At 26.2% G+C, this 15,172-nt stretch overlaps 4 protein-coding genes across 5 annotated transcripts; 1 reads left to right on the forward strand and 3 right to left on the reverse strand.

Annotated features, from left to right (window-relative positions):
* Positions 1 to 3,162: 3,162 nt before the first annotated feature.
* On the reverse strand, positions 3,163 to 5,485 carry LOC111040509 (mitochondrial import receptor subunit TOM40 homolog 2-like). Its single transcript, XM_022324442.1, has 5 exons — positions 5,240 to 5,485; positions 4,903 to 5,168; positions 4,601 to 4,838; positions 4,325 to 4,507; positions 3,163 to 3,767 (listed from the first exon to the last, which is right to left on the reverse strand). The coding sequence occupies exons 1-5, from the start codon at positions 5,385 to 5,387 to the stop codon at positions 3,628 to 3,630; spliced, it is 975 nt and encodes a 324-aa protein (XP_022180134.1). The 5' UTR covers positions 5,388 to 5,485; the 3' UTR covers positions 3,163 to 3,627.
* Positions 5,486 to 6,919: 1,434 nt separating this feature from the next.
* Positions 6,920 to 8,495, reverse strand: LOC111040494 (DNA excision repair protein ERCC-1). The gene is made up of 4 exons (XM_022324427.1): positions 8,133 to 8,495; positions 7,894 to 8,060; positions 7,443 to 7,826; positions 6,920 to 7,374 (listed from the first exon to the last, which is right to left on the reverse strand). The coding sequence occupies exons 1-4, from the start codon at positions 8,155 to 8,157 to the stop codon at positions 7,153 to 7,155; spliced, it is 798 nt and encodes a 265-aa protein (XP_022180119.1). The 5' UTR covers positions 8,158 to 8,495; the 3' UTR covers positions 6,920 to 7,152.
* On the forward strand, positions 7,248 to 10,802 carry LOC111040492 (coiled-coil domain-containing protein 130 homolog). 2 transcript variants are annotated; one of them, XM_022324425.1, is made up of 6 exons: positions 7,248 to 7,357; positions 8,932 to 9,164; positions 9,221 to 9,332; positions 9,400 to 9,660; positions 9,994 to 10,132; positions 10,510 to 10,802. In XM_022324425.1, the coding sequence occupies exons 2-6, from the start codon at positions 8,965 to 8,967 to the stop codon at positions 10,710 to 10,712; spliced, it is 915 nt and encodes a 304-aa protein (XP_022180117.1). In that variant the 5' UTR covers positions 7,248 to 7,357; positions 8,932 to 8,964; the 3' UTR covers positions 10,713 to 10,802. The 2 variants fall into 2 exon arrangements, with proteins under 2 accessions (XP_022180117.1, XP_022180116.1); XM_022324424.1 differs by lacking the exon at positions 7,248 to 7,357 and adding an exon at positions 8,607 to 8,765.
* Positions 10,803 to 10,821: 19 nt separating this feature from the next.
* LOC111040493 (S-adenosylmethionine mitochondrial carrier protein-like) lies at positions 10,822 to 14,786 on the reverse strand. The gene is made up of 6 exons (XM_022324426.1): positions 14,454 to 14,786; positions 13,714 to 13,870; positions 13,546 to 13,652; positions 12,357 to 12,627; positions 12,148 to 12,277; positions 10,822 to 10,960 (listed from the first exon to the last, which is right to left on the reverse strand). Exons 1-6 carry the CDS (start codon positions 14,535 to 14,537, stop codon positions 10,843 to 10,845), a joined length of 867 nt encoding a protein of 288 aa, XP_022180118.1. The 5' UTR covers positions 14,538 to 14,786; the 3' UTR covers positions 10,822 to 10,842.
* Positions 14,787 to 15,172: the final 386 nt, after the last annotated feature.

Consider the following 15,172-nt stretch of genomic DNA (forward strand, 5'->3'; position numbering starts at 1 on the left):
CGTAAATTAACAATTTCTCATCGAACGATTTTCTCATTTTGTAGTAACTATAAAAACTAACAACCATATATAGATATCTAAGTATAAATTATATATGTACATAATACTATATATATGTATATATAGATACCTACTAAAATTCCCACCGAATGTTTATTTTATCATTTTCCATACATATGATAACATTTTCGAAATATTTTGACTCTTTTTGAGCGATTTATAAACATTTTCAATGTGTTTTCAATAAACATCAATAGAAACTATTTTCGCTGGGTCAAAAAGCTTGAAAATTTTACAAGGTTCTTTATAAGTTGTTATAATATCAGTTCAAAAATATTAAAGACATAATTGGTTTTTATAAGCACTTTGAATTTCAAATTTTAACAACATCACGAAAATTTACAAATTATTTTAGTAAAAATATATAAGATATTCAATTTTTATGTAAAAAAATTGCTAAGGATTGAAAATTTAAAACAAGGTTCCTCATAAGTAGTTCATATAGTAACCACATGAATACATGATCTAAAAATATATTCTATACTAACACTGTTCGTCGTTTTTTTTTAGATATTTTAATTTTAAATTTGGACGAAATGAAATTAGATACCTATTTAAGCGACGAATAACAATTTCAGTAATTTTGTTGTAATTTAAAACTATTACCATTACGCGAGTACTTGAAACTTTTAAAGTATCCCTATATTATTATATTTTATAAATTATAGAAACACATAACGACATTGTGAATGCTATGTTGTCGAAAAAAATTATTCGAACATGTATTACTAATAGAAAATAATTTAATTTAATAGCAATAATATCATAAAATAGTCTTCCTTACTAAATGTATTACTAAATAAAGGCTAACCGAACGTCTTCGCTTAGAAACGTTTTTCATAGATAGAAAAATATACAATCATTCTAAAATATTAAATTAAAATTTAATACATCCATTTAAGTGATCAACACAATGCATCTACAGCAAAGATGTCCACTAGACAGCCATTTTTAAAATTAATGTTAATGAATAAACATTGAATATCAAAGAAATAATTCAATTAAAAAAAATTTTAATTCCTGCCTATTAATGATTGAAATTAGGCGGTATACTGCAATTTTGTGTAATTAAAAATTCGTATAAATAAGTAAAACTAAACAATAAATATAAAATCATCTAAAAAACATATTTGTAACATTATCAAGTCTGAAATAACCTATAGAACATCTTATAAACGACAAATTGTAACTATTTTAGATAATAGATATTGAGAGAAACAATGAATGTATTGAATTTGTTTTTTTTTTTTGTGTGTGTGTACTCGTAGGTACACCTAAATGATTAATAATTTGTAGAAGACTGCTTCTGTTTTCATCTTTTATATCTTTTCTTAGTTGGCCATTGAGGTAGGGAAGTAAATCTAGTTGGTATTTTTGATAGTAAAAAATTAAAAATTCCCAGAACTTTTCATAATAATTAGGATAAATAAAAATTGTTTGACAAAATCGATTTTGTTATACCCAGTTGCGGATTTAAGGAGGGGCCCAGAAGGGCCTGGACCTCCCCCCCCCCATGGCCCATAAGACAAAAATTTAAAAATACCATTATACTAATATGAGTGTTTTTTATAAAAATATGTACTAATGAAAAAAATAGTCCCCCTCCAACAAAAAAAACAAAATCCCCGATCCACCACTGGTTATACCTAACTGAAAAATGAATAGCCGTACAATACTTGACATTTTCCACAAATGTTTATTATTTTTTTCTTACAGGTGCATCATATTATAATTTTTAATAAATGTTAACTTTCTTATGTATAAAGTACCTTAAGATACTTTCAGAATTCTTCTATATCGATAAAAAAAATTTCACCTTGGCAAAAGCTTGAATATTGAATACAAGGTCCTTCACAAGCAGATTATACTGCAACTGAAAAATCTAAGAAACACATTAACATAATCTTCTTATAGAAATTGTATGACCAAATTTGGTCAATATTAAATATTTTTGAGGGGAAATGAAACTTCAAATATCTTATGATATTGTATGTACACAATGACATTTTCCAAACATTAAGATTCATCTTAAGCTGTTATCTATTTGGCTATTTATACCATAAACATAATTATGCAGTTCTTCAATAAATCGGTATTGCCTCAAAAGTTTTATAAACAATAATAAATAATATAATTATATTGTTTATAATATTACCTATAGCAACTAAATATTAATAATCAAAAAAATGCAATACTTTTGGCTAAATTAAATCAACCTTCAATAATATTTACTAATAGTAAAATTAATTACTTTAATAATAATACCAAAAAATGTATCATGTTTTTGCTCAGAATCATTTTTTATATGCAATAATTTTTCATTGAATTCTTTTTTTCTTTTTTCATTTGAAACTTAACACATACATTACACATTATGGCTTACTCAATGACAAGATACACTCAACACCTGCTGTACGTAAGAACAGTTACCACTTTCTTCCGTCTTTGTATTGCAAACATTAATTTAATGTTCTTAATAGGATAATAGACTCAAAATAAGAGTTAAGTGGTATATTTAAATTTAATGGTATACACTGTTCAATATTCAAAGGTTATGCATACATTTTTATAGCAAAATATCTAACCATAAGCGCAACTAGTAACGTTTTTCAAGGGAGGGTCTAGAATTGTATCAGCAGCACAAACCCAGATAGTTAATATTTTAAACTTAAGTGACAAAACTGGAGGGCTGAGCTCCTCCTAATTGCGCCTATGAAACTACCAAAATAATAATATAGATAAACATTTTTAAAAAATAGCAATTTATTTGTTTACATTCTATTAGCTTTTATTGAATTAAGATTTGAATCATTTTAAACATTTGTTATAAGAAATGGCTAAACAAACAACTTATTAAGACAAGTAAAAAAATCAAATATAAAAAAAATTAATGGAAAGGGCATAACATAAATCATATGTATTTTTGAGTGATTTTATAATGAATTTATTGAATTTTTTTTTACAGTGTGGACTACAAACAGAAATGAAAAATGAAATAAATACATTACTTGGAAAGGATTTAGGTACACTTATATAATTAAAAAACAAATTAACTTATATTTTATTTTATTTATAATAAATTATTTACTTTATTGCTGGCAATTTGGGATTTATTTGAATTCTTTATTATTCTACTATTAATATGGTCATCAAATTCAGAATGGTGTATTTATTTCAGTCAATAGAGTAAGTAATGTCACTATTTCTATTTTTATATGAATATATAATAATTTTTTCTAAAAATTTCAAAATTGCATAACATTTTTGTCTCTTTTTTTCAAGCATTTATAGTATTATATTTGAATGCCACTTATAGCATTAAAGTTAAAGTATTAAATGATATATTAAAAATCTAATACTTAAATTAAGTATAATATATTTTGTTATTGTTTATACTTTTTGGTTTGCTAACTTCCAACAAATGCATAAATGGCATATGAATGTTGTAAATGTGTTTACGTCTACCAGATATTAACAATCATACAATATATTATATCAAATAACAAACGGGAATGAAAAAAAGGTCCAAAATGAGTACGACTACATCAATATTTAATGTTTTATAAATTAACCGACTAAAAATCCAACTCCCATTCTTAATTGATGTTTGGCAGGAGAAAACATAGTACTCAATGCAAATGTAAATGGCATTGGGTGTAAACGTTTTTCGAGTGTAGTGCTTACATTCCACTTTCTATCTATGCTACCTAAAACCAAAAAAAAAAAAAACAATTAATACAATTTTGCATATTCAGTTGGTTAATTACTAATGTATAACGTTATACTGTTTAAAATACAAATAAAATTATTTTTAAGGTACCAAAATAACAAATAACAATTGTCTAATAAGTTCAATAATAATAATAATAAAAGTATTAACAAACTACTTCACCTATCTATGTTTTCATTCGATATATTATTTATTTTTATTAAAATAATAAACATAATTTTCACTTATAAAATTGAATGATATTTCAAAATATTTAAATTTTCTTTATGCAAATTAAATTATTTTTTCATTATTAAACTAAGTGTTGTTTAGCTTCTTAAATAAGTAGAAATCAACTAAATATTCTGTCCAAATAATATTAAGCTTGACATTTGGTAAAACATTTAAAGATAATATCTTAGTCTGTAGGCCATAGGTCTACAATAGGTAAACTAAATATACATATTTTTATCATGGGGATGTCATCAATAAGAACATAGTCTTATAAACACTATATCCAACACAGAAAATTAGATTTATTATTTTTGTATATACCTTTAATGTTGATATCTGATTTAGGAATTTGTGCTTGATATGCAAATGTAGCATTGATATCTCGTTGTAAAAGACTACCTTCAAGATCTACACCAAACTGGAGTTGCTCACTAGCTTTGAAATGATAACAGCATTGCAACCCCGTTAAACTCAATGTAGTACTGATTGTGGTAGCATCATCATCTAAGAATAAATAATAAGTTTTAGTAAATGAGCTTCTTGATTTATACTGATTCTAATTTAGTTTGTGAAAAGAAATTTGTTTTTATTATTTACATATATATCTTCCTAAGACATTAAACACTGTTATATGCCCATTTGGAATTTGTGGACTACGCTGGTGAATGATTTCAGCACCCACTGATGTTTTGTTATTCAAAGCATATAAATACTGAGATATATAAATTCCCGTATAATTGAATAAATCAGGATTGACTAAGCACAAGGTAGCTGTATATCTGTCTGCTTTATATTCAGCTGTTGTTTGAACTCCATTCGTTTTGAACTCTTGAAACTATTGTGAACAACACTACATAAATATATACATTTTTAAACTGGATTATAATTTATTTAATTACCTGAGTGTTAAGTTTGATTTTGACATTATCCCAGGGTTGTACATTAACATTTGTAGAAATATTTCCACGGGGATCAATATCGCCAATCAAAAGAGGACTGAAATCTCCAGGCCCAACCTGATTGGTACCTACAAATGTAGATCCAAATTTGTAGTTAGATGTTTGACTGGTTGCTCCTATGAGTAGACTGTGGCTAACGAAAAAATGATTGCTTAGTCCTTTATTAATGACAAGTCGGATGCCCTCAAAGGTCATTGGAAACAGTTCTGCAACGAAAATATAACAATAATTAAATAACTTAAGAGAAAACTACAAAATAAGATGACCTAAAACAAACCTTTGCATTTCTTGTGTAATTCTTCAACAGATCCGGGGTTTTCGATGCGACTTTCGGGAGGCAGTTTTTGCGGTGTCGTGGGTGGCGGAATAGGCGTCATATTAGGCGGCATCGGTGGTAAATTAGATGAAGCTTGTACGTTACCCATAACGTTTTAGTACAGAAGGAATCCAATTTAAAATTGAAACCTACTTCATTCCACGCTGTTTAACAAGTAAGGAAATTCACCGACAGGCGACAGTTGATAACATGATAGTCAAAATCGATCAACCAAGTTCCTTGATATGGTTCATGGAGTAGAAATTCGTAAACCATGGGTGGGAACGTGACATTTCTTATTTTTTAGTTTTATATCTAACGACAGCACTGTAAACTTATTCAAATTTCTTCTAAATTTATTATTTAACAAAATTACTATAATATTAATTATTAATTATTATTTATTTATCCAACATAATTATAAATTATATGTGACATACCGATTAACATATTAAATAATGAGGTATTTTTCATAGTAAAAACTAACAGACTAATGTGGTAGCTGGTATAAATGTGGGCAGGGTTGGACAGTATCTTCGATACAATTGTATCTTGTATCTTGTATCTCAATACAATTATATGAATCATCGAGTATTTCACAAAATAATTTTGTCAAAAAATACTCGATACTAATGCGATACTTTAAAAAATTAATTTTTAGGATTATTTTTACTCGCCTATCTTTGAAATACTATTAACTATAATAAATAAGGAGAAAATTGCAAAAAGCTTATGAAAAAGAAAAATCTAGGAAATTAAAATGTTCACAATTGTGACTGTGACCAAAATAAATGTTCAGAAAAAAAGCTTTTTGTATATTCGTATTCCTTTTTCAAATTATTTGATTAGAACTTTAAAACACAACTTGAGGAAAACCTTAATTTAATTTTCAGGGTTTAGGCGGTTTAGCTATTATGATGTAAATTTATAAGCTTTTAACTATAAAATATTTGTACATTAAATTTAACCTACAGCAGCAAAGGCCAATTGGATTGAAGAATATTATAATACAGTGAAAACTCTTTATAACGAAACTCTTTACAACGAAAAACTCTATATAACGTAAACATTACATAATAATGGTTGATTTGCTATATAACCCATTAGACAATTAATTCTCTATAACGTATTAGTCACTCTCAATAACAAAACAATATTTTATGTTTCATAATACAATTTACGTGTTATCGTATCTATTACATATATAAACTATAAAAATAATCGGCAATAATGCCGAGATTTCCAAGAACGATTACATTCTTTCATTATTTGTAAAAATAATGATGTGTTTGATATATAATATAACATAGGTACATACCTTTATTCAAAAATAATTAAAATTTTGTTTTTTTTAAACCCTCTCTATTACGAAAACTCTCTATAACGAAAGAAATCTCTTGGTCCCTTCAGATTCGTTATAAAGAGTTTTGACTGTATCAAATGTTTTGTTATTTTGACAAAATTTAAGCTTCATACTTATAAAAAAAAATATTGGCCTATAAATTCATCAACCAAAAATTTGTCAAAAATAAAAAAACAAAAAAACAATCAAATATGTATAGGTAGTATAAATTTGTGCATATTGTAATGATTCTATCTCAAAGAGAATTAAATTAAAACAATTAACATATTCCAATGGATGTAACTTTATTTACGCTATTGTCTTATTAATATAATAACAAATAGCATTGATTATAAATATTAAAAATTATAATCAATGCTAATAGACATGAATGTCTCATTGAGTTAAGACTAATGATAGTTTTAGTAATGGAATACAGTATACCATAAAAACATTTATTAAAAAAGTAAGTAATACCATTGACAATAAAAATAATGAAAATGTTTAAACATGATAACATCACATTTTATTATTATTTTTTTGATTGTGAGTCTTCCTCGAGAATTTTTTGTTTTAGGAAAGGTTTGTGAAGAGTATTATATAACTGTGTTGCTTTATGTTGAGCAAACCCAGGACACAATGCCAAAGCTGTTTGAGACGCCTTACAAATATTTTCCAATGAACCAAATGTAGATAGTAACAATGCTGCGTCAGTTTTGTTTACAGCACGAATAGTTGTAAGTGCATTGGCTATCTATTATTTAAAAAAATAGAATTATGATTATAACTTTATTTTAATATAAACAAAAAAATAAAGTTTACTCTGGAATGGTCGTCTGCTTCTGCTTTCTCCATTATAAGATCTGGTGGCTTATTTTCAAATATTTTATAAGTTTCAATGAGTTTGCCAGCTTCTTCGGAAGTCCAAGCTAACATCAATGTAAGTTCAGCTACCAAACACATTCTAGTCAACTGTTTGAGAGCCGTATGTGGATCTTTGACATCAATCTGAAGTAACAGTACTCGTAGTTCATATAATTTCCCCAAGGATTTTACTCTGTTGTATATATAGTCGGGCTTCAGCATATGATAACGTAGGGATAAAAATAGTGCACATGTTGTCCGTCCCATTACATAGTCGGGTAAAATGTCGTCTGAATATTCCCATGGTACATTAACGATAGATTTAAGCAGTGGGTTACCTCTCTATTAATAAATACAAATTAATATTTAAAAGTTCTTAAAATGCATCTACAATAAAATAACTGTATACTTGTTTGTTGTTGACTAATACACCTGAAACAGATGCTGCAGATTTCACAGGGGATTGTTTTGCTCCACTTGTGCTAGGTTGATTAGTAGTGGCTTCTGAAGTATGTTGTCCACCGACAGAATTAATTGATTCATAATGTTCTGATGCTTTAACTCTGCGAAATTCATCTACCACAATAAATACACAAATATTAAAATTATATTTAACATGAAAGTAAAAATTATAAGCATTGTATTTACCAGCAAAAGAACCTGGATTATTCATGTGTACTAAAAAGTGAAATGTCTGTTTAACTAAATTAAACTAGTCTAATAATTTATAGGTACACTTATAAATAAAATAAACCAAAATACTTGTTTCAGTTGTATAAAATGAGGTATAAATCTTAAAACTGTAAAATATTTTGTATTTTAAATTTATTATCAATTATCATAGGTACTTTTAAATAACAGAATTACTTAGGTCTTATAAAAAAGTTATAGTTGTAAGGTAAGTGTTAAGTAATACAGTAACAGAAAATCAATACTTCAATAGTCAATAGTACAGTATTATAGTTATTTTGGTCACTTAACTCACTTTTAAGATATTGGAAACTTGAACATGTAGTTATTATGATTTATGGTCAGCTGTATTTGTTGTTTGTTTATTTTATTGATAAGTGATAAGAACTTTATATGTGATAGTAGATCAACAGACGTGATACTAAGTATTAAGTAATTTGAGTAATAAATAATAATATTATTCGTATTATAGTATTATTTATTATAGTACATCATATTAAATCATAACTGTACTTACTACTTTCATCATTTTTCTTGTTTTTAATTTTAATTTTGTAAATATTTGCTAATTCAGCCCATTTGCCATTTATTGTAAGTAGTAATAAGTATTTTCTAACGCAAATACATACATATTTAAGTTAGTATTTAGGAAATATGATTTATTATTAATAATTTACATATTATTCTTTAATATTGCTACCAAATTTTAAAATACATATTGAAATCAAAATATAATATTTAATTTTTTATTCTACAGTTAATATTAAATTGGTTATTACCACCGAACAAGATGGGTGAACGCAAAGGACAAAATAAATACTACCCGCCAGATTATAATCCAGCAGTAGGAGGATTAAATAAATTTAAAGGTACTCATGCCTTAAGAGAACGAGCTCGAAAACTTCATATGGGCATTTTAATAATACGTTTTGAAATGCCATACAACATATGGTGTGATGGATGCAATAATCACATTGGAATGGGTGTTCGGTATAACAAATATTTTATTAATTGAAACAATATAATTAATTGGTTTGAATATTTAGGTATAATGCTGAAAAGAAGAAAATCGGGATGTATTATTCAACACCAGTTTATCAATTTCGAATGAAATGTCATCTTTGTAATAACCATTTTGAAATTAAAACTGACCCTGGGGTAATTTATAATTTTAGAATATTTTTATTGATTGAAAATGTCTGAATTTTTTTGAAATAAAAAATAGAATTTAGATTATGTCATTGTAAGTGGAGCTCGTCGACAAGAAAATCGATGGGATCCCTTTGAAAATGAACAAATTGTCCCAGAGGACAAAGATACGAGTAAACGATTATTTGATGATGCTATGTTTAAACTTGAACATGGTACTGAGGATATAGACAAGGCTAAAAAAGCAGCTCCGATATTGGTTAAACTTCATGATGCACAAGATGCTAAATGGAATGATGATTTTGCTGCAAATTCATTATTAAGACAACAGTTAAGAGTAAGTTTTGAAACTAAATTACTACATATTTGATTAATATTCATTTAAATATCCAACTGATGTAACATTTCATTACATACATAACCCATTTTAATAAACAAAGAATATTTTGAAACAAAATAATTATGTTATTAATATTATAATATTAATTATTATTATATTATTATTATTAGCCTATGCAAAATAGGTACTGTTGTACAAAAAATAAATACAAATAATGAAATTGTAGCAAATTGATTAACTTTTATTTAGAAAAATTATGTTATTTAATAATGATATTTATTATTCAGACATTATAAGCTTATAATAATAACTAACTTGTTCAATTTTCAGACAAAAAAACAGAAAATAGCTGCGAAAGAAAAACATGACAATGAATTAAAAGAAAGACTATCATTAAGTATTCCATTAGTAGATGAAGTTGAAGAAGATATAAAAATTGCTAAACTATTAAGCTATCAAACTTCTGACAGTAAGCATACATTTATTAATTTTAAAATTAAAATTGTATCAATGTAACTGTACTCATTATAAAAAAAAAAACTGGTTAAATACTACTGTGTTAATTGTTTTTCACTAATAAGTCAATTATCTACTTGTTTGCAAAAACATACATGTGTAGTATTACGAAAACATTTAACACATAATTGATCCAAGAAATGTTTTAATTATATGTACATAAAGCGTCGCTGTAGAGTAGATACCTAGCTGTTTTTCCATGTATATCAAGTCATATCACATAATTACACAAATTATATTGTGCTTATTGTAAATATTAAATTTACAGAATTCAAAATTAAAATAGAGCTTAAAAATATTTAATATGTGTATACTTTTTGTCCTATTTAGGTACAAAAACCAGACGAAAAAAGTTTATTCATGGACTTCGCAAAACTCCTAAGCTAGACCCTAATAAACCTAAAAAGAGCCTTAATGTGGGTATCATTCAATCAACTATTACTTCAAAAAAAGATACATTACCAATTGCTAGTGCTAATAATTGTTCATCACTTGTGTCTGCAGATTATGGATCAACATCTTCATCAGATTAAAATGATATTAAAAATTATAAAACATTTATGATTAATAATTTTCTTTTAATAATTAAATAACTATAACAATTATTGGTAACAATGAAAAATTAGAAAAGTACGTCATGAATAAAGATACAATTTAAATTGTTCAAATTATATTTTTATGTTTATCTTCAATTTTTCTACATGTTTTCTCATATACACCGAAAAATAAAGCTCCGCCAATCATTATCAATACGACTCTTGGAAGGAAACCAGCAAACAATCTGAAACCAAAAATATAATATAATATAATATTAGTAATTATAAGTTATAACTAAATTTGACTCTGTTATGAATCTTTGAAAACTGAGAGCACAAATCTTGGGTGAAGTTAAAAAAAAAAATTAAAATAACAGCGGTATAGTAGTGATTAAGAAAATAATTGTAGTTACAGTTAAAATAAGTAATATTTATTCGTTTTCAACATGAAATGTATTTCAAATATACCAATAATGACATAGAGTTCCCGAACTCCTTAACGCCATACCTTTTAGAGTCCCTTCTCATTCTTCTAGAAATCAATCCCGATTCTATGTAGACATAAGACATAAGACTTTTTTTGACACAACCATACTCTGCATCGTATGCTCAGAGCTGCAAATAATAATTAATCCTTGGGCCACACAACCACTTTTACTTAATTATCATTAAACTATTATATGTATATTTAGCGCTCTGTTTTTCTGTATGATAACTTTCTTATGTACATTAGTCCTATTGTATTCTAAATTTCTAACTACTCACATGTATACTTTTTTACCATATCTGTTGAAATATGTAAAATTGCTGTTTATAAAAACAATAACAATAATAATAATAACATACGCAAACACATTAATATTCAACATACTCAACATGTTCCTGGAATTTCACAGCAAGTCCATTTTCTTAAATATGCCTATACACAGATTGGCAACATTACAAAAAAATATCAATTAATGCTTTTTGGCAAAATTCTGTTTAAAACCAAGCAACATTGTAATATGATTTAATTCCAAAAGTGTATTGAATAAATGGACTGAATAATATGAAATAATAATAACGGACATATTGTGATATTAAATTATGTAACACATCCAACTTTAGTACTCACTTACCAATAAAAACAAACAAACCCTAAATCAACCAGTACTCAATAAATTTTTTTCCTGTGACTCACTCAAACGATGGGATACCGACAAAAAAAATTTAGTGATTCATTTTTTTTTCTACAGAAATAATTTCTCATAATATGTCACTACTAATAATTTGTTCTAGAAAAATGAAATAAATATGTGATCTCTATAAATCTTTAAATAGTATAGAGTGTTGTTAATTCATATTGCCACCGTGTTTCTTTTAATCTGAATACAATATTATAAGTTATTAACTTATAATACACCGAGGAAAAATATATAAATTTATCAAGTACCCAGTGATTCCTTTTTTTTTGTATATGTTCATAAAAACTATTGAGAAATTTTGATCCACGGCACTATTTGCTAACATAATTTGTGTTTTTGTTACGTCAATGGGTGTGGTCAAAGCAGCAGCTATACCTCCTAAAAAAAAGTTATTTTTAAAATAGAATTGTTAACAAATAAATAGAATAAAGTAACTGTCAACAATTAAAAATAATACCTGATATAGAACCACATAAGGCAACTTCCAATGTTGTAAGAGGTTTACCAGTAAAAATTCTATACTCTTTTTTTAAAAATTCCCATATCGGAAGTTGCAACATAGAGAATGGTACATCACGCATAACAGTTGTCCAGAAACCACGATAAAATCCAAAAACTCCCTCGTTAGCATACGCACTTCTTATGATTTTTAATATGGATTCTTGATTTGGTGATGCTTGACGTCTTTGTTTTACTATCTCTATGGGTACTTTGGTTGTACTACAAACCTGTGTAATTAATGGCATCAAAATATACAGTGATTCATCAAGCCAGAGCACTCCATTTTTTTCTTCAATAATGCAGTTATTCTAAATTTGATTTTTGGAATTTTTATATGTACATAGACTTAGTTTTTGAGACTTTTGTACTACTTAAGAAGTATTTTTTGGGAATGAAAACTTCTTTTTTCAAATGAGACCCCCCCCCAACACACACTTTCATACTGAAAATTATTTACCTGATAATTTTTCTAAAAATATTAACATATCAAAATCAAAATTTGAAACAGTATTTTTTGAGTTATTTAACTTTGCGTACTAAGGAATTAAGATCCAAAATAATGCATTAAGAAGATATCGAGGGAATGGTGATCTAAATTTTTTAGTGATTAACAATAATCTATCAACATTAATAGTTTTTAAAATGGTCCAAGTATAGTAAATAATAAATCCAATATAATATCTATTTTACATTTTTGTAAAACCATTTTTAAGGATTACTATCCTTATTGTAAACATTTTAATAGCTGAGAAACTGAATTTCTCAAGCTGATTTTGAATTAGGTATATCAACATTTTCAAAAAATTCACCCACTTAATAATTTACAGTTTAAAATATTATCATTATTATATTATTATTTGAAAAATAAAAGTTTGTATTGCAACAGGACACTCCTTAAGTAATACAAACAAACTCAAGGATTTGAAAAAATTGTCTGAATATCTTTGAAAATTCCAAAAAATCAGAATTTGAATAAATATATTACTAAAAGAAAGAATGAAGATGATCATTATTGAGGAATCACCCTGTATATATCGTACATACAATATTCAATAGTAATACACATAATAAATCATCAAAAATAAGTATACTCCAATGGTAATATTTGATGTAAAACAATACAATATAATTAAAATATAGTATACCACTTCACCAACGATTCCTGCGCATACATGAACTAATGGAGCAGTATTGTTGGATACAGAAGGAAATAAATTTTTAAAACCGTCATAAGCGCCAAAAAACAATCCCGCTAAAAATACACTGGTTTCAATTCTTTTGTATCATAGTAATGACAATAACAAATATTTTACCTGTGAAAGGGGCACCGACAATAGTTGGCGTTAGTCCTTTATAAATACCTCTGAAACCACCAGACTGAATAAAACCATATTGGCTTTGCAATCTAGTTTTCAACGTATCTAGCGGAAATAATGCAATATCAACAACAGCTCCAGCTACAGCACCAGCCTAAAATAAATTAACAGATTTTTACTAATGCATCTTTTATAATAATTACTAATTAAATAATAAGTTTAACCAAAACAATGAATATAAACATAATATAATATAACCTTACACATAAATTTAAAATAGATAAACTGTATGTTTACAATGATTAAGGCAAACAATTTAAAAATTTATATTTTCATTTTGTACCTAAATCAACTTGCTTTTAATGGATTAACAACCTTAAAGCTTGGTAAATATAACAATCATTAAAAACCGAAACTAAAAATTTAATTTAATCATAACTTGTAGTACCTGGGAATGTTCATATTACATAATATAAAATATATTTTTAATACCTAACACAGTTTTTGTTTTAAATACAGGAACAGTTTTGGTTATTATAAATTATTAAATTAAAACACTCTTCAGATAATCATTAAAATAGATTTATGCGAGAAGTATAAGTGCATAAATCTCTTTGAAATCGAGTATTTTTCTTTGATCAAACATAATATATAATAATATACAAGTTTTATAAAAATTGAATTATCTACCTTAACATACAGAACTGTAATATAAAACATAGAGAAAGCAAACTTACTATTAATGAAGTTGAATAATGCCTAGGTCCATTAATTGAAATAGAATTGAAATTGTTACTTGTATCCAATTGGTTTTCATTCATTGTAGTTATATAGCTGAATTTGAATAATTATTTAATATAATCGAATGTGTGTAACATGTGGTCCAATATTGTATACATACAGCACAATTTTAAAGAATGTTCGATTATGTTCTTTATAATCGTGACCTTAGGTCGTGGACTTATAAGTACAGAACCTATCAAGAGTACTGTACTACTGTCTGTCTAAGTATGAGAGCAATTTAAAAAATAAATTCCAGTGATCTAAATGTTATCAATATTATAATTTAGTGTTAACATTATCAAGTATCAACAATGCAAATTATTAAATTCATATAAATAATTCATATTATAATTGTTGCATAATGTTACCATGTTACCATATTATATAACGCAATATAGTCATAAAAGTATGCTTACTAAAATACTTAATATCTATATTTTTATAATTAACCTTAATGACTAAATCGTATTTTATTAATAATGTCTATATTATATTCAAATTAGGTTAGGATTTAGAATATTATAATTTCAGAGCAGAGCGTAGTTTTGTTAACTTTATCAGTTTCTTTTGGGATGTAAAATTATTAGTGTCATGTGTTCTCCATATTTTCTATAGATAGAAAATTGATTATTCTTAGGGGAATCATTTTTAAAATTGTTCTACAACTATCGAT

Source organism: Myzus persicae, unplaced genomic scaffold, assembly GCF_001856785.1.
Source record: "Myzus persicae strain clone G006 unplaced genomic scaffold, MPER_G0061.0, whole genome shotgun sequence".
Classification (NCBI taxonomy): Eukaryota; Metazoa; Arthropoda; class Insecta; order Hemiptera; family Aphididae; genus Myzus; species Myzus persicae.